The sequence below is a fragment of the Myotis daubentonii genome, chromosome 9 (genome assembly GCF_963259705.1).
Source record: "Myotis daubentonii chromosome 9, mMyoDau2.1, whole genome shotgun sequence".
NCBI classification, from domain to species: domain Eukaryota; kingdom Metazoa; phylum Chordata; class Mammalia; order Chiroptera; family Vespertilionidae; genus Myotis; species Myotis daubentonii.
Genome location: NC_081848.1, coordinates 52831234 through 52851194, shown reverse-complemented (window position 1 = coordinate 52851194; position 19961 = coordinate 52831234). Strand labels below are relative to the sequence as shown.

The following is a 19961-nucleotide window of genomic DNA, read 5'->3' as shown; positions in this document are numbered from 1 at the left end:
GCTGGAAAGTGGACTATATACCCTTACTTCTCTGGGCCTCAGTTTCCTCCTCTGTGCAGTCTGTGGGTAGGATTGAATTGGGGAGTTCCTTCCAGTTCTGTGGTGCCCTTTCCTATGCAGACATTATGGGTGGAGAGCAATGACTCTTTTCAGAAGAAAATGCCTCATGTCTATGACACAAGCGGTTCCTAAGTTTTTTGTTTGTATATTTGTTTTTTAAGGAAGCCATTGTCTGGCATAGGGAGGGCTCAGCCAGAGTTCTGTGAAGTGTTTAGGGACTAGAGGTGACACAATAGGGAAAGGAAATGTTTTCTATTGAAAAGCAGTCAATTGCCTTCAACAAGTTGCTAACAAACTGGGAAAAGATTTCTTTTCTGGTTTCAGCTGAATGCCAGCTTTTGGAAGGTACGTGGAGTGGGCTAGATGAATGGGTGACAGACACCCCCCAATGAGAGGAAAGATTGTTTATACAAAGTTAGCAGGAGAGAAGATGCCACTGCATGCGACTAAACCATCACTAAAGTCATCAAAGGGGAACAAAAATCAGGAAAATGCAATCAAATCTTTACGTTTATAATTTAAAAGATACTTTCACAATTGTTATTTTATAATATTTACTTTTTTTCTTAAGTTTTAAATATGGTATGACCGGTTTTAAATATATACTGGTTAGGTCTCTTTCAAAATTAAATGAGTATGAGATAAATCAATGGCATTTTTAAAGGCTTTAGTATCAAAATCTATAAGTTAGTTGATCATTGTATGCATTGTAATTTTTTCCTGGAATCTATTTCTACACAGTGGAACTGACAGTAATATTTATAAAAAGAAAGCTAAAATGTTTGCAAAAAAAATTCTATTAAATAGACTTTTTTTTAAAAAAAGACTATGGGATATTCTTCTGAGGTTTGTAAGTTATCTACACTGATGCATAGACCAAGCTAAATTCTCCATGGTTTGCAAATTTTGCAAGCCACGTGTTGACATCCTTTTAAATGAACAGTTTCACTCCCTTATCACTGTAAGGGGGGGGGGGGTCCTTATGGGCTCAAAAGTCAGGACTTCTACTTTTCTTCTCCCAGCACCTTTCCCTCAAGCTTTACCCCCTTCCAAGAAGCACCCAAATGTGGGGGGAAAGAAGAGTATATAAAGCAGAGAAGAAGAAGAGTCAAAGTTCGAGAGTCCTGCCAATTAGTCAAAGGTCAGCACAGAAGAGACCCTCTGTGGGGACCAGGAAGCTGAATTTCTCCTGATCCAGCTGAACTGGATGGCAGCCAAGCTCTAGCTCCTTCCTGGGCCTGCATGGAGCTCCCCACAGTTCTGTGTGGCCCTGCATCGAGACAAAAATGCTCAATGAAATAGGACCTAGTTTCACCTTTATTTTTATGTGAACAGATCAAGCAGAGGGTCAAGGGACAGAGGACAGAGAGGACCAAACTGGTATTTGCTGTGTCAAAACTTACAGGCTTATTTGGAAAGATTGAAACTAAGTAAAGACTTCTTATTAACATAGGACTAGAGTTGTGAAATCTGGTCAAAGGGTTTTCTGCAAGGATGCATATATATATATATATATATATATATATATATATATATATATACACACACATACATACATACACACACACACACACACACACACACTCTCGTAGTGATAGAAAAAAGTAGAGAAACATACAACATTTTAATTAGGGGAGAAAACTGTTGCTTTTCATAAATTCATAACGTTTCTCATGCCAGCAATTTTCTTTTAACTCTAAAACATGGGAATGGTACTCCCAACTTTTTGCCCCCTCCTCAAAATGAAAGGGGAAGTAACATTCTTTTCATAGAAATAAAAACGCACATTTTTTAAAAAGTACTTTAAACTGACATTAGATTACTTATTTTAAAACAATCTTCCCCTTTAACTGAGCTTTTCTTCAGATTTCCCAAGAGGAAAAGTTGACGTCTAACTTCATGTGTTAGTTCCTTTTTTGCTTTTAAAATTTTTTTCTCGTATTTACTTTCTGGCAGAAGTATTTTATTGTTCTGTGAAAATCCAATTGCAATCCATCAGATATCAGTTATTAGTAAGGGGATAGTAATAATAAGGTAATATTAGTTAAGGTGATAAGTTATAAGTAAGGTAATGTGTAAAACTGTAAGAGAGACATTTATGTCCAGAAAGGATAGACCTTTATACTCTTTCTGCATTTAGGTAATCTCAGCCTATTTTTTGGAAATGTGCATTGAGCTGTAAGTGTGTTTTTCACACACAAAAATAATCCCAAGGACTGGGTCCAACTGGGGGGAATGTTACCCAAGGTGGCCTGAGACAGCTAGTTGAAGAGTCCCAATTTTCATCATACTAGTTGCAAGGAGAAAAGGTCATGGCACAGAAGACAGCCTTGTATGTTTGTGGGCCAGGCTCATGCAGAGAAACAAGTGGTGAAGCTGTAACCAAGGGAGTGAAGATCTGAACAGAGCCTGCCCCTGCCCCTGCCCCCTCTCTGAGACCCCCAACAATCCCACTTCCTTCCTCTGCCTCTTCAGAATTCTGGATGTATTTATGGCTCCACCTCTCCACTTCCCTCCCCCGTCAGTGGGATGATTGGGAGAGGGTTGCTGTAGGGATGAGGAGAGCCCCCTGCCTAGCCCTGTGCCCGTCTTCCTTGTCCCAAGCCTGTCCCCATCGCCTCTCCCCAGGCAGGTGGAGAGGGTCAAGGGAAGAGTTTCAATTCTGAAGCCACAGATGTGAAGCTAGCGCCGGAGGGCCCCTTTTACGTTGGCTGCTGAGAGAGTTTCTGCTGCTTGGAGTTGCTACCGGGCACTCCAGGCTAAACACTGCAAGTCAATAGATATATCTGATTTACTTTTATTCTCTCTTTTATATACTTTCTTTTCATCTCGGTGCTATGTGATTTTTCATCCTTTCATTCTTCCTCCCATGGGTCCCTGTTTTTAAGCTTCATTCTCTACAGTTCTAGGTTCCTTGGCATCTTTTATTTTGTTTTCTTTAAGGGCTCTATAAAAGCTAGCACTTTTGCTGTGTGTTTTTTTTCTTCTTTGTTCATATAGTCTGATCTGGAAACCAGGACTTTATGTTGGCTTGGATTTCTCAGGTCTCTAATCAACTCTGTGGAAAGTGGAATAGCTTGGCAACAGGCGTAATAATAATAATTAAAAATAACAGCAAGCATAAAACGAAGAAATGAGACTCAAAAATAAGAAGGAAAGTGACAGAGAGTCATAGACTTTCATCTGAAAATATCTGTTCTGGCCAACTGAGAAGCACCCTTGCTAATCAGTTAATAACATCTATGTGCAGAAAAGTAAAACCATAGGAAAATTTTGCCTTTAAGTGTAGAATTTGCTTTGTGTATTATCTTCTGATGAAATTCCCACATATAAACAAACCTTTGAAAACCCAAGATGAAAACAATGGCCACTAGTAAGATTTCCAACGGCACTTGTAAATCATAGAGCAGATTTGTTTTTCTGCCACAACTATTTCAGACAAGTTCTTGCTTAATTTCATGCATGGTCATTTTATATCTCCCATATACATTCTCTTTTGCTGAATCAAAATCTTGTCAATGAGTTATTTTAAAAAATACTCTTTGAAATTACCCACACCCTAAACAGCAGTTCTGCTGTGTGTATACAAATGCTCTGGAAAGGCACAAGTCAGGTATTGGGTGTAGGCACAGGACAAACCGCATGGTCTGCCTTGGCAGCCCTGTCCTCACCTGCAAGCTGCCCACACACACTCCCTTCCAAACGGTGCTCCTCTGATGCCAATTGGCTGACTGAGCTACTTTGGGAGAAAGCCTATGGGAGGGGAGGAGAGAGGCGGTGTGGATAAATATTTTATAAACTAAACGTCAAGTTTAAAACTTGATTTACCCTTTCAATAAAATTCACACTGGAAGTCCCATCTCTTCTTAAAAATCATGGACACTGAAGAGTTAAGGGGGTATGGAAGCTGGTGTAGCCTGGGGCTGTCATCCAAGGCCAGCTCGAAAGGCAGCAGGAAGGGTTTGGTTCTGGCTAGGCTACAGACAGGCCATCTGGATGCAGGGAAGGCCTAGAATGCCAGAAACAGCTTTTCTTTTTGGTGTTAGGCTTCATTAAGTTCAGCCTGGGGAGAGTCTTTTTGGTTTGAGACCCAAACTGAGAGTCTTCTTTGAACAGGGATTCTGATATTTTGAACTTTATATAAAACATACTCATTACATATATTCTTTTGGCAAAGAAAGATTACAAAAAAGCAATGTCCACAATTCAACATATTTTAAAAATGATATAGATCAGATTCACTAGGCTTATAAATATAAAAAAAAAACCTGTGTGTAGTCTTTAAGGAATTTTGCTAGTAATAGATATATCTGGATATGTTTTCTGGGGAGGAAAAAAAATTGTTCTTTATCCTGTGCCACTCTGTGACTCTTGTGAAGAATTATTTTATTGTATTTCCTATAGTTCACTTGAAAGAGCAATTTTACCACATTGAAATTGCTTTTATGTCTTTAAAAGTATCTTTTTTCTTCATTTTTATTTATATTTAATTATATTACATCTGGCAAATGTTAACGTGGGCCCGCTGTAATTCCTTTCACAGGAAATTTTTCTTAACTAGAATTGAAAAAAAAGTCCTGCAGGGAAATTATAGCAACTTCCTACTCTATATCACTCATGAACATACACTCTGTTTGGAAACCACCCTCTTTAAAAGATATGATCTATTCTTCTCTAGCTATAGCAGCCTGTGTTAAATTTGTATGTGTTATTCTTAACAATTAAAGGAAAAGGTGAATGTAAATTCACTTGGGCAAAACAAAGTAGGAAAGAGAATATTATCCTTAAGAGAATTCATACCTTAAGGAAGAGAAAATGCACGTATCTTTCTGGGTGGGGAAGTTGGGGAGGGGGGGAGGCGAGTGGAGGACTTTTCTCTCTCCAAGTCATTAATTGCCACCTAGCAGCAGAGAAGGGAATTGCACACTTAACTTTGGACTTCAATTCTAGAAAACACTGGTTTTAAAGGGCATATTTAAAAGGGCACTTTTATTATGACCAATATCTAAGGAATTATTAGCCTACTGGTAACTAGGGATTTATTTTTTTCTCTTTTGTAGTGATAAAAGAAAAAATACAACAAATGAAAAATTTTGCTTGTTTATAAGATACTTTACATCATAACATGTCTGTTCTTTTGTTTCTCTATGGTTACCCTTGCCACCTCAGCAATAGGCCAAAAGAAAAGACATTCTGAAGCCACCCAGACACTAAAAAAATGCTGGCTTTGGCCAGGAAAAGAAGAAATGCCTGTTTTTAATACAGAAAGCAGTTTCCCAAATAATCTCAGGGTGGATTTCTATAAAAATTAGATCAGAATATATCTTATTTTGCTAGGACAAAAATGGTTGTTTATTTTGAAAATTAGAAGACATCTTTTTATAAAGAAGGAAATAATTTCCAGACCAAATGATTATTCAAATGTGTTAGAGGATGTCCTTATTTCTAACTTCACCAACCATGTTTTTATTTTCATAACAGTCAGCCATATGCTTTAATGGAAAAAAGACCTCTATTACAGTGTTTCATAGATCTTGGCAGCTAAATAAAAATTTCAAGAGATTAAAGCAATATTATTTAGAAGTACTTCACAAGTTAACAAGTTGAAAAAGAAGATTCCAAGCTGAAAAGTATAACTTATTTAAGATAACAGAAAGGCAGAGGAGTGGCTTCACTGTACACTTCTAGTTTGCCACTTTTTATCTAGATAAGTAACAGACATAACTACTGTATTGACTATATGAGTATATTATCACTAAGGCAGCCAGCAACATTTTGCAAGACAAATACTGTTTTAAAAATAACAATAATTGCCTGGCCGGTTTGGCGTAGTGGTTGAGCGCCAACCTATGAACCAGGAGGTCACAGTTTGATTCCTCATCAGGGCACATGCCTGGGTTGCAGGCTCTATCCACAATAGGGGGCGTGCAGGAGGGAGCCGATCAATGATTCTCTCTCATCATTGATGTTTCTCTGTCCTCTCCTCTCCTGCCCTCTCCTGCCCTCTCCTCTCCTCTCTGAAATCAATAAAAATATATTAAAATAATAATCTATATATATAAAAGCCTAAGCGACTGTTACGACTGGTTGACCAAATAACCAGTTGACCGGTCTCTATGACGCGCACTGACCACCAGGGGGCAGACACTCAATGCAGGAGCTACCCCCTGGTGGTCAGTGCGCTCCCGCAGCCAACCTCCCGCAGCCGGCTAACCTCCCAGCTGTCCCTCCCCCCAGCCCCCGGCCGGCCTTGATCCGCCCCAATTGGGACTGGGTGAGATGGCCTAGATTGGCCCTGATCTCCAGCCAGGCCGAGGGACCCCACCATGCATGAATTCATGCACTGGGCCTCTAGTAACTAATAAATATTGAATATTTACCATGTGCCAGGCAGTGTGCTAAACACTTTAAATGAAAAATTCACTTAGTTATCACAACAATCATAAAAGATACTAGCCAATATTATTTCTAGTTTATAGGTTTAAGCAACAACAAAACACAGGTTCAGAGAGGTGAAATTAGTCATCAAAGGTCTCGGAGCTCATAAGTAACTAAGTTTAAATACAAACCCAGTTCTATCTTAATATCGAAGTCGCCAGCGGTTAATTCTTGGAACTGTTTTCTACCTGTTCTTTTTTAAAAATACATTTTTATTGATTATTTAGAGAAAGAGAGGAAGGGAAAGAGATAGATAGAAACATCGATGTGAAACATCAATAGGCTACCTCCTGCACACTCTCTACTGAGGATCAAGCCCACAACTGGGGCATGTGCCCTGACTGGGAATCAAACCAGTGACCTCTTGGTTCATGGGCTGAGGCTCAACCACCGAGCCACATCAGCTGGGCTCTTTTCTACCTATTCTCACCCAAGTCTCATGGCTCTAAATAATAGCTCTGGAATGATGACCTCCAATTTTGGATCTCCAACCTGAACCTCTCCACTGAATTCCAACTCATATGCCAACTAATAGCTCCCTTTCTCCATTGAGATGTCTAATAGACATCCTAAACTTTTAATATACAAAACCATATTTATCTTTCCCCCAAAACCTGCTCTTCTTATCTCTCCTTTGTCACAGTTCATTGCAACTCCATTTTCTCAGGCCAAAAACATTCGTCACTTTGAAACCTCTTTCTTTTACATGCCACATACAATCCATTAGCAAAGTACTGTTGGCTCTGCCTTCAAAATATATCCAAAATCCAACTTCTTCCTACCATTTCACCATTACAACTCTGGTCCAAGCCATTGTCATCTCTCACTTGGATTATATAATTGCCTTGATCTTGTTAGCATGACTGGCTCCAGTTTGTTCTCAACATTATAATTTTTTAATCCATTTCTTAAAAATATTTTTTTATTTATTTCAGAGAGGAAGGGGGAGAGAGAGAGAGAGATAGAAACATCAATGATGTGAGAGAACCATTGATCAGCTGCCTCCTGCACGCCCCCCACTGGGGACCGAGCCCGAAACCCGGGCATGTGCCCTTGACCAGAATCGAACCTGGAACCCTTCAGTCCCCAGGCCGAAGCTCTATCCAGTGAGCCAAACCAGCCAGGGCTTTAATCCATTTTTAAAGGATTATCTATCTCAAGATAATCCTTTAAAATTATCAGCCAGAACACTTCTCATTCTAGAACCCTCTAGTCCAGCAGTTCTCAACCTGTGGGTCGCGACCCCTTTGGCAGTCGAACGACCCTTTCACAGGGGTCACCTAAGACCATCCTGCATATCAGATATTTACATTATGATTCGTAACAGTAGCAACATGACAGTTATGAAGTAGCAACGAAAATAATTTTATGGTTGGGTCACAACATGAGGAACTGTATTTAAAGGGCCAGAAGGTTGAGAACCACTGCTCTAGTCACTAGAGTCTAGTGCTTTCTATCTCACTCAGAGTCAAAGTGGCCTAAAGGCCCTATACAACCTGCACCCCCTCCCCAGCCCATTTCCTCTCTGATTTCATCCTATAATAATCTTCTTTGGGAATTTTTGTCTGTTTTGTTTACTGAGGTTTTTCTTAGCATATTTTAGTAATAATGCTTGGCATATGGTAAGGTGATTAATAAATATTTGTTGAGTTAATGAGAATTATCTCACTCTAAAGTATACCCTTTTCATAATTTCCTTCTACGCATATATTGGTGGCTCTGAATTAAATTTGCTTGGCTGGACTCTCTTCAAAGTGGCTCTTATATCGAAGTTTCACTTTTGGACCAACAGACGAGACATTTGGTCTCCTGGGGTTTTAGTGGCTTTCATTTCTTTAAGCATGAGTTGGCCCAGATTCTTATGCAGTAGTTACAAAATTGATCAATAAGGGTATTTTGCAGGGAGAATAAGCCAGAAAGGCAGCACTGCTTCTATAATTTAGAGGCTATTGTTTGTTACTTCTGGATTTTAAAAAAATTAAATAAAAATAAATTCTAATAAGAGCCAAGTTAAAATTTTCACATGGACATGTAATATTCATTATTACTCAACTATCTAGACGACATTCTGTAACAGTTGCTTAATTTCTGGAAAAATATTTCTAAACAACTTAAGTATGCCAATAGCTTTTGTACAGGCCTCTCTTCTGGTCACACACACTGAGGGCATAATGTGTGAGTGGGTACAAACAAGGCTAGCTTTAGACTATCTAGGCTATCAAATGTCAGTTAGGTAAATTATGATCCACTTATATGATGGAATGCCTTTCTATTAGGCAGACATTTAAAAGCATGTGACATGAAGAAACATTTATGGTATAATGTTTAAATTAAAGAGTAGATTAAAATAAGCATATATACTTCGATACAAATTTTTGTGGCAGTTTATTTTGTTGAGATGTTAATTCTATGTGTTCTCCTATTCCCCCGCCCCTTGTCCCTATCCAAGCAGGTATCTAGACCTCAGGTTTTTATAAGGCAAAAATCAAAAGCTGCTTAGAGACAACATAAGCTCTCCTTGTCTTTTGAAATGAGAGGAATGCCTTTAAGAGAGGTTTAGAAGTCTGTAGCCCATTGGTGAAGTGAACAGCTAAGACTTCCTTTTAGCTCTGTGATGGTGGCACAACCCCAAAGATGAAGGCTGCACCTGGGTGCAGGGGCTGCCAGATTCACTCACTTGATTCCAGACTGTTGAGTTCCAACGATGGTAAAGGAGTATTGGAGTCATCACATCTGAAGGGAAGATGGCACATAAAAGGGAATTTCAGCAGTAAATCAATGTGTAAAGACGACCAAATAATTTGAGGTAATCCCAGATACTTCCACAATAATTATGGCTCTAGTAACTTTGTACAATCCTATATGGAGAGGAAATGCTCAACAATAATGGAGATTGAGTTTCCACCAGCATGGTAGGATGGTAGCTCAGGGTTAAATTCAAGTTGATGTAAAAAAATGAAGTCTTTCTTTCTATGGAGTAAGAGTCTCACCCACAATGTACATACAGACAATGTATTACAAATTATAAATATTGGAAAATATATTCTCAGGATAATTTCCTTCCATTCTTTAAGGAGATATTGTTGTAAGGAAAAGAAATCACTAAAATTTTAACTGTGATTTCCTCTACCTATTGGATGACAGGATTATTCTTCATACTGTGCATTTGAAAAGAATTAAATAAATGTATATTCCTTTCATAATTGGAAAAATTATAAGAACAACTGCAGTCCTAACCGGTTTGGCTCAGTGGATAGTGCGTCAGCCTGTGGACTGAAGGGTCCCAGGTTCGATTCCTGTCAAGGACACATGCCTGGGTTGCGTGCAGGAGGCAACCAATCAATGATTCCCTCTCATCATTTATGTTCCTACCGGTATCTCTCTCTCTCCCTCTCCCTTCCTCTTTGAAATAAAAAAATAAATAAATAAAATAAATAAAAAGAATGAATTTTTAAAAAAAGAACAACTGCAAAATGATTTTTATTAGATATCTGAGCAGGTACAAAACAGGGAAGGGCATATATCACAATCTTAGGTTCTATTTTCCAGCAATTTTAAACCTACTGGTATTGTTCCTAGAAGCATAATGTACACTAAACCTCAAGAAAAGATAACAGGTTTTTCTCATATAAAAAAAAGTATTAGACCACCTGCACCCTGTAAAAATATAAAATATTACTGTATCAGTCAGAGTAGCAGCAAGAAACAGATGGCACAGCAAAAGGGGCAACTGAAGGGAGTATAATCAGAATGTGGGCAGGAAAACAGCAAGAGACGATGCCGTACCACTGCCAACCTGGTGCCAACATGGAGAGAGAAGGGTAATAAATACTTTATCTCCTACTGCCTTCTGATCTCCTGCTGGCACCCTCCATCAGCTGCGTTCAACCAGAAGCCAGAGAGGAAAGGAATTGCTGCTGTAATCCATAAAGGGTGAAGTAGATACACAGAGGTAACAGAGAATATCTAGCATGGTGACATTAAAGTGCAAGCAATTCTACAATTTTACTGTAAATATTTTCAAATTTAAAGATTCTACTAGAAGAGTACTAAAAACACAAAGTTTTAGATAGCAATCTTTGGTACTATGGAATGTATGGATAAAAATATTCATTATATAGTATTTTTATAATAGCGGAGACTTGGAAATAATCTAATTGCCACCCATAATTAAGTAAGTTATTAGATTTCTACACAAGGGAATACTATGCAACTGTTGAAAACAATACAGATCATTACTTATGGATATGAAAAGATGGCCATACTTTTTAAGTGTACTATTCATTCAGTAATATTCATTAAGCAGTTAGTATGTGCGAGGCCTTGTGCTAGGTGCTGGAGAAACAAAAGAGAACAATCTGTCGATTTAAATCTGTTATTTTAACCCACTAAATTAACAGTGATTTTAAAAAATGACAACTAATATTGTTGAATTTAAGGAGAAAGACACTCATATACCATTGTTCAGAGTAAATTGGTAAAACATTTCTTGAGGGCAATGAGCACTTTTTATTAAAAGCCTTAGAAATATCCCATTTCATTTGACTCTGCAACTCCATTTTAATGAATTAATTCTAAAGATTCTGAAGAAGGGAACAGAGATGTACACGAAAAAATGTACCAAACAGCTCATAAATAAATTGCTTGGGAGGAGGGGTACTTAAATATTAAATAATAGGGACTTTGGTAAATACAATATATGGACCTAAGGCGGAACACCAGGAGGCTGTGTTGAACCTGGAAATTGTTTAACATGGAAAAATGTCCAAAATATATAAGCGAAAGTGTTTAAAAAGAGTGATACTCAATTGTCCCAAACTTGAATCAATCACTGAGTGTTACTTCACCTTCAAAGCTCACATCCTTAAGGATCCTTTCCTTTTTTAAAATATGTTTTTGTTGATTTCAGAGAGGAAGGGAGAGAGAGCTAGAAACAACAATGATAAGAGAGAATCACTGATCAGCTGTCTCCTGCACGCCCCACGCTGGGGATCTACTGGGGATGGAACCATGAACTCCGGGAATCGAACCATGGCCTCTGGGAACCGAACCATGACCTCCGGGAATCGAACCATGACCTCCGGGAATCCAACCATGACCTCTGGGAACCGAACCATGACCAGCTGCCTCCTGCACGCCCCACGCTGGGGATCTACTGGGGATTGAACCATGACCTCCGGGAATCGAACCATGACCTCCTGGTTCATAGGCGGATACTCAACCACTGAGCCACACCGGCCAGCCTCCTGAGGGATCCTTTCCACTCTTACCTGAGCCTAGGAACTCATCCTTTCTTCATTATAAAGAAAATAAACCATCGTCGGCCGTCGGTAGACGTTAGGTTGGCAACTGTTTGCAGTGTCCTCAACTATTAAATCTTAGGGACTTACTAATGCTCTCAAAAAAGAAAATACATATTTCCGAAGAGAGTGTCCATTTTTTTTTTTCTCAGTGACCTAATCTATCAGGAACTGTGCTTGGTTTGGGGGTGTGTGAGGGGGGGGGCGGGTAACAGAAAGACATTAATGCCCTCAAAAAGTTCAGTCTGGTGGGAGGAAACCAACAATAATGACGGAGAAGGACCAATGACAACAGGCCCTGGCAGATGAGTTCTCCTTTTGGATTCCAAAGCGGAAAGAAAAGCATGTACACAGACAACATGGTCCAGCCAGTGTTATGGTTGATCCAGAAGACGGCCCGCTATGTCGGGCCTTTCTCGCCGCAGCCTCGTTCTTCTCCCGGTCACACCACACACCCAATCCCGGTGAATGGTACACGAGAGGCTGGATCACCCGAGTGCAGCGGTCTTCTCGAGCGACTTCGGGGGCATCCGGCCGGGCCAGTGAGAAACTGGAGGTGATGTCTCTGCAACGCACAGGTCAGTCGCGAGGATGCAAGAAGCGTAACTTGGTGCTGGCCGCCCAGCAGCTCTTCGGCGCCGGGGACATCCCGGCCCGGGATTTCCCGCCAATCTCAGTGCCACCTTCTCCGAGGCCCCGCCCACCACCGAACGTCAGAGCTCGGAGGGCGGGGAAGCGTTGGGCGCCGATCGATGTCTCTGGGATAGAATGCTCTGCCCTGCGCCTCTGCCGTCGAAATGACGTAGACTTCCCTGTCGATCGCCGAGCGGTAGTTTCGGCAGCGCTCCCTGATCCGCAGCTTTGCAGGAGGAGCCGCCAGCCAGGGCCGCGTCGGAACCATGGTGCGTTGGGTTCCAAGCCCAAGGCAGGGTTGGGGCAGAGGTCCGCTAACTGGCCGGTGGCGAGCCGCGTCTCCAGTCAGTCCTTAGGGCGGCCGGGGACCACGGGGCACGGAAACCAGAGCCGGCGTGAGGGTTCGGGCAGTGATTCAGCATCTCCGGCCCGGCCGGGCGGGAGAGGGGCGGTCGGGAGTCGGTGCGGCCTTTATCCGGGGTTTGTTTCACTTTCTGCCGGGCCTCAGACACTACTTCCTCCGTGAACTAGCCTCGTTCGCCCTTCAAGTTCTTTCAGTGGAGCAGATACTGAGCGGTACTGAATGGTCCCTCGTGATCTGCGGGGGAGGAAAGGGAGGGGAAAATAGGGACTTGAGTTGGAGGCCTCCCGGTACTGCCATTGCGGACTTGACCCCAGGATTTGGGTTCCGGTACCGCGTGCCCATCTAATTGCCGTCTCCCCTAGAACTCCATGAGAAAAGGCCATTCTCAGCCATATTGTCCAGTCACCTCGTTTTACAGACGAGTAAACCGAGGCTGAGAGGAGGTGTGATGTTATCAGGATTACAACATAGGTCTCAAAGCTTCCAGTGCTCAACCTGTTCACCCCCGTGATTGTTCTTCCCAGGACTGCTCTGGTAGACTTGTTTAAAAAAAAAAAAAAGTCATTAAAGCGGTAATGGTTCTGCCGCTGTCGCTATTTGCGTCCACTTCTGCCTTCCTGAGGACATTTTTGTGTTTATTCCTTCTATATGAAGGTCTTTACCTACAAGGCACTATTTTAAGTATGGTGAGCATTCCAAGATAAAATAGACATGTCCCTACATCATCATATAGGGAAGAAAGGACGCGGGGTAAAGAACTGGTGCGAGTATGTGCTGGGGGAAAGTTGGAAGAAAAGATGGAGAAACTTCAAGAGAGAGACATTTGAGCTAGATTTTCAAAAAGGGATGCTTTTGATTATTTATTAAAGGCTGGCATAAGGGGAGAACATAAGCAAAGATATGAAGGAGAGTTGACACACATGAACTTATGGAATTGACGGAACCCAGAAGGAGCCCTGTGTGTGGTCTTTGGTAGGATTGGAAGTTGGGAAGAAAGGTCCCACCTAGATCTGCTTGCGCCCTGGCCCACTAGCTCATGGTGTATGTAGAACTGGCTTGCAACTAAATACGTACAGTAGTAACCTTACAGTAAGACTGTATTAACAGCATTGTATTAATGTTGAATGGGAACAGATGGGAAAGCTTTTTAAAAAATTGTTTTTATTGATTTCAGGGATTAAGAGAGAGAAAGGGAGAGAGAGAGAGAGAGAGAGAGAGATGTTGAGAGAGAATCATTGATCAGCTGCCTCCTGCATGCCCCACACTGGGGATTGAGCTTGCGATCTGGGCATGTGCCTGACTGGCAATGGAACCCTGACCTTCTGGTTCATAGGTCAACGCCCAACCACTGAGCCACACCAGCTGGGCAGGAAAACATTTTTTTTTTTTTTTAATAATAGAGCTAATTAAGAGTTGGGATTTGTAACGTTCTTATATTAATAGGTCTATTTTCTTTTACTTTCAGTTTCGCAACCAGTATGACAATGATGTCACTGTTTGGAGCCCTCAGGTAAATGTTTCATACAATATCTGTGAAGTGGCTTTCGGTGGCTGCAGTATGTTTAGAAACTCATGAGATTATAGGCTGTGAGAAAATGAGATAGAATCACTTTGGACATTCCTGGGCCCTAAATTTATCATTAAAGTAAGTTTTCTGGTTTAAAAATAATCATTTGAGATTTAACTATGCTCACCTGAGATTTGGGAACTCTTTAAATTTATAAGAGGGTCTTGTAAGATGACTCTAAGATATCTTGTTATTTTTTTTTAGGGCAGGATTCATCAAATTGAATATGCCATGGAAGCTGTCAAACAAGGTTCAGCCACAGTTGGTCTGAAATCAAAAACCCATGCAGTACTGGTTGCATTGAAGGTAAGTAAGTAAAGCAATAAGTGTATCTTCCTCATATAGAAAACAACTATCAAGCGTAAGTTTCACTGTATAGATAATAAAATTTTAAACTTGTTTGTATGTCTTATAATGTCTGTTTTTAGAGAGCACAGTCAGAGCTTGCAGCTCATCAGAAAAAAATTCTCCATGTCGACAACCATATTGGTATCTCAATTGCAGGACTTACTGCTGATGCTAGACTGCTATGGTGAGTATGATCATGAAAAACAAACAACATCCCTTTTGACTTATCATTGATTTCATTTCCAGAGAAGAACCAGTTAAGATACGTTAGAGAGTTCTCTACCAGAGTATTTATAACTTAAAATTGTGAACACTTTAGTGGATTTGGGCTCAGTTATTAAGTATTCCATTTCTTGATTCCTATAATAATAACAAATAGAATTAAGCATATTAGTACATTTGAGAAATCCCTAAATAATGTGAAATTAGTAACTCAGTGTATATTGTTTGAGATGATGTTTTGTCTAAGAAGAGCTTGACAACTTTTTTCTGATTTCTGAGAAACAGCTATTACCCTTGCTTTCTTTAATACACCAGAATTTATTTTTTGAAAAACTTAATTCTGGATACTGCATAGTATACACAGGTGATTCAGATATAGATCTTGTAACTAGGAAATGCAAATCTAGTAATATATCTATAATAAAAGGTAGAAAATGGAGAGTAATATATAGATGTTTATGGGAGTCCAAAGGAAATGAAGATTATTTCTAATTGAAAGGCATTTTGTAAATGAAGAGCTAAGGCTTTGGAATCACATAGAATGAGTTTACTTCCTATCTCCACACTTAGTATCTGAGATTGGGTTAGTTGCTTAAACTCTCAATTTTTTTAGTATTATTTTTTCAGGGTTATTGTTAAGTAGCCTAAAATGTAGAGCACTTAACAGTACCTTCAGGTAATATGTGAGTGTGTGTATTGGGATATGGGAGGTAATAAGCCAAAACTAATATGTTTAAGTCTGTGACTTAAATAGGGAAGAAAGTATATAACCACTAAGGGGAAATTAATGCTAATGTTTAAGATTTGTAAGTTATCCAGCGAACTCCTGTTCTCTTAAATCAGTAGACTAGTGACAACATTATTGATTTCTGGCAGTTCTTGAAAATGTAAAATATATTGCACTGTCAAACATTTTATTTAACCCAATCTATCTAAAATGCCTTGTCAACATGTAATCAATACAAAAACTACTGAGATATTTTACATTGTTTTTTTATACTAAATTTCTTTGACATTTCATGTGTATTTGGTATTTATGATACATTTTAATTTAGATCACCCACTTCTTAAGTGCTCAGTAGTCACATGTGATTAGTACATGCAATATTGGGGCAATGCAGTCTGAGCCTTGGGAAGTGGACTTAAATAAAGTACTGAGCAAAGAGCTTGGTTCCTACAGTCAGCATTTAATCATCAGGTGTGACGTGCACACAAATTGGACAAAGCAACACAGAAAGAAAGGCGGATGTCTGTTGTTTATCCTCTTGCCTTTAATAGTTAGGCATGAATTCCCTTTTCCCCAATGTCAGACTTGCTTGATCTTGCCAGGTTTAGTGGTGAGATTCAATAGTCAGGAACAAGTGACAATGTCTTAGTATGGATTCTATTTCTTGCAATTGCTGTCTTGTGGAAATTTTAGTTTTCGAGGAAAAAACAGTAAACTTGTTCCTGGCTAAAGACAGAATTCAAGATAATCTTTTTGACAGTGGGAAGGATAAGAGAAGAGAGAATGTTCTTTTTCTCTCAGCCTTCTTGCTGTTCTATAAAGTGCCCTGAAACAAAGGTTTTCTAAAGGAATATTTTAGTTCTGAGGGTTTTTTTATTTTTGTTGAAACTTCATGTACTCCCCTACCCCCAGAGTTTGGTATAAAAACGCATCCTTCCATGTCTTTCTGGTTCCCTTATATGAATGTAATCCATGTAAGTGTCTGGAAGAGAGCAAAATGAAATCAAACTACTTAATTTAGATTTGAATAACTCTGTGATTTGAAATTACTAATTTTTCTTGTTTCTTTTTTAGCAATTTTATGCGCCAGGAGTGTTTGGATTCCAGATTTGTATTTGACAGACCTCTTCCTGTGTCTCGTCTTGTATCTCTAATTGGAAGCAGTATCCTTTTTATGTTAGCATTTTGGACATGAACTTTAAAGAATTTTGACACTTAATCCTTTATGTTAGTTATTAGAAATATTGTAATATATAACATAGGTAAGATTGCGGGAAAAAGTTAGTTACTTTTCAATAACAGAATGTTTAAAATTTAGAAAGAATTATGGGAACTTTTACTATGGAAGAATGGGTTCTAAAATATGGAATTGGTTTGCTCTATCATTAGCCCTTATAAGTAACTGATATTTTGCAGACATAGATAAGTTCAATTTCAGTAAAACTAACCAAGAGGATATTTAAACTTTTTTACTCTAGATGTCCTAAAAATATTCTTGACTCTTATATCCAAAACAAATGGAAATTCTCTTTATGAGAAGAAAACATTTCGTGAATAGTTGAACATTTTTTGGTGGATAGTTGAACATTTTTTTAATAATAGGCCAAAGAAATACTGCTCTGTTTTATTTTCTTCTTCCTATGGTAGATTATGCAGAAATTTAAAAAAGTCAAAGTTCTTTGTTAATTTTAATTTGAAAAGAAAGATAGTATTTTATTTCTTGTTAGAACAGGCTCCTTAACTAGTTTAAGAGACCCAGATACCAACACAAAGATATGGCCGAAGACCATATGGTGTTGGACTGCTTATTGCTGGTTATGATGTAAGTTCACAGAATATTTTTTATATTTTAATGATTTTTTAAAAACTGACTAGAAATTTTCTAATTTTTAGCTCAATCAAAATCAAGAATTATGTGGTGTTTTTTTCCCTCCTATTTGTAGGATATGGGCCCTCATATTTTCCAAACCTGTCCGTCAGCTAACTATTTTGACTGCAGAGCTATGTCCATTGGAGCCCGTTCTCAATCAGCTCGTACTTACTTGGAGAGACATATGTCTGAGTTTATGGAATGTAAGTGATTTTTATTTGCCCCCTCCAGTCTTTATATAGTGAATTAACACAGCATCCTAAATGAAGAAAACTACCAGTCTTACAGTAAGAATTTTTTTAAAAATTAAGCCTGTGAAGTGTTTATTATTTCTGTTACACATGCTAGTTGTTAGCCCTTCTAACTACCGCAGTAGTTACATTCACTAATAGGACTTTTTCAAATACAAATATGTGTCCCCGACCTTGAAGAATCTTGATTCAGTTGTTCTGAAGTGTGCCCCAAACAGTTGAGAAACACTGTTTGCAACTGTTACTTTTCTATGGCTCTGTTCTTGATTTTAGCCACACTGACATTTCTGCATAAACAAGTAAAAACTCAGTGTAGCTGTAGGAAAAAAAAGGTAAAAGATGTGAGATGGCCCTAGCTGGTTTGGCTCAGTGGATAGAGTGTCGACTGCAACTGAAGGGTTCTGGGTTCGATTCCACTCAAGGGCACATGTCCGGATTATGGGCTTGATCCCCATGCAGGAGACAGCTGGTCAATGATTCTCTCTCATCATTGATGTTTCTCTCTCTTCCTCACCCTTCCTCTCTGAATCAATAAAAAAATATTTTTAAGAAATGTGAGATGATAGGGCAGTTTTCCAAGTGCTTTGCTTATGCAAAAGTCTTAAATTTTAACACAAGCTTTTTAAATCATTTATTGAGGTGATCATGTGGGTTGTTCCCCTTTCTATTGTGGTATATTGCATTAATTGACTTTGAATGTTCAACCATCTTTGCATTTCTGGGAGAAATCCCTCTTGGTCATAGTGTATGATATAAACTGTATGTATAAATGCTTATATAAACATATAAATATTGCTAGATTCAGTTTACTATGTTTTGTTGAGTTTTTGTGTCTATATTCATAAGTCAAATTGACCTATAGTTTTATTCTCTTGTGATGTCTCTGTCTAGTTTTGCTACAAGCCTTTGAGCTTTATCATTTGTGAATCAGGATTTTGATTTAACTCAGCATAAAGAAAAGTCAAATTCAGTAACAAACGATGTGTCCTCATTAAATAAAACAATAATCAGCAATGTTATCATTACTAGAAGATTATAGGGCTAAACATTAAACTTTTGGCTGTTTTTATAAGGTGACTAAAACCATGATTTCAATGTATAGATCTAACTAATAAAAGAAGGCTAGCATGAAGACGGAATTAAGAAATAATTGTTAATTTGTTATATATAGGCAATTTGAATGAACTGGTTAAGCATGGTCTGCGTGCTTTAAGAGAGACACTTCCTGCAGAACAAGATCTAACTACAAAGGTAAATACCATGTTTTCCAATTGTAGATATTAACATTACAGTTTAATCATTAATGGCATAAATTTAAGTAATAGAGGAGTGTATGCTTACAGATCTTTAATTTGGGAGATGGTTGCCTTGGCTCATTCTTTTTTTTAAGCTGTTCATTTAGTGATCTGATTTTGAAATTCCTTTTGAACTTTTTTGTTTTTGTATAAAGCCAATAGGTCTGATGTAGAATGTTCTTTATTCCTTCAGCAGATAGGAGTATCTTTATATTATTAATTTAGTTGACAAATATATGTATTAAGCACATCCCACATGCAGGCACTAAACATTGAAAATATAGTAAACACTAGAGGCCCGGCACACGACATTTGGGCGCGGATACGGTCCCTAGGCCTGGCCTGCGATCAGGGCCATCTTCTCTGGCTGCCGGCAACCAACCCCGCCGCCACCCACCCCCAGTTCCCCGTTCACCATTGGGCAATCGGAGCCTGCAGGCCGGGCGGGGGAGGGGGGGGAGGACCGAGAAATTGGCCGTTCCCGCTCCAGCTGTGGGTCGCCCTCTGTGTGTGGGGCGAACAGCAGGGTGGGGGCCTTGGCGTGGCGCTGCCCGTGTCCCCCGCCACCCACCCCTGGTTCCCTATTTGCCATTGGGTGATGGGAGCCTGCCTGCGGGCCGAGGAAAAGGACCGAGAGATGGTCAGTGCACCTCATAGTGACTGGTCGAGTGAGTGGTCGTTCTGGTCATTCCACCATTAGGGTAAATTTGCATATTACCCTTTATTATCTACACTAATAAAAGAAATATGACCATCCCTCTGCTACGCCCACCAGCCAATCAGAGCGAATATGCAAATTAACACACCGACAATGATGGCGTTTAATTTGCATACACAGGTGTGGAGCGAAGACTGAAGATAGCATAGATGGAAGCCAAGCACTGCA

General features: G+C 39.4%; 1 protein-coding gene and 1 long non-coding RNA gene across 7 annotated transcripts in view; one reads left to right on the top strand and one right to left on the bottom strand.

Moving 5' to 3' along the window:
• The window catches only part of LOC132241005 (uncharacterized), a 41446-nt gene extending 36550 nt beyond the window's left edge, over positions 1–4896 (bottom strand). The window contains exon 1 of the long non-coding RNA XR_009454442.1: positions 4861–4896. This is a non-coding gene — a long non-coding RNA (uncharacterized LOC132241005). The remainder of the gene's footprint in view (positions 1–4860) is intronic.
• PSMA1 (proteasome 20S subunit alpha 1) overlaps positions 1–19961 on the top strand; it is a 122632-nt gene that overhangs the window by 97274 nt on the left and 5397 nt on the right. For 2 of the 6 annotated variants that reach the window (XM_059708984.1, XM_059708989.1), the window contains exons 4-10: positions 14261–14305; positions 14567–14668; positions 14791–14894; positions 16734–16822; positions 17411–17481; positions 17603–17732; positions 18952–19031. In XM_059708984.1, the coding sequence (XP_059564967.1) occupies positions 14261–14305; positions 14567–14668; positions 14791–14894; positions 16734–16822; positions 17411–17481; positions 17603–17732; positions 18952–19031 (621 nt within the window). The other 4 variants (XM_059708986.1, XM_059708987.1, XM_059708985.1 and 1 more) reach the window with 4 other exon arrangements.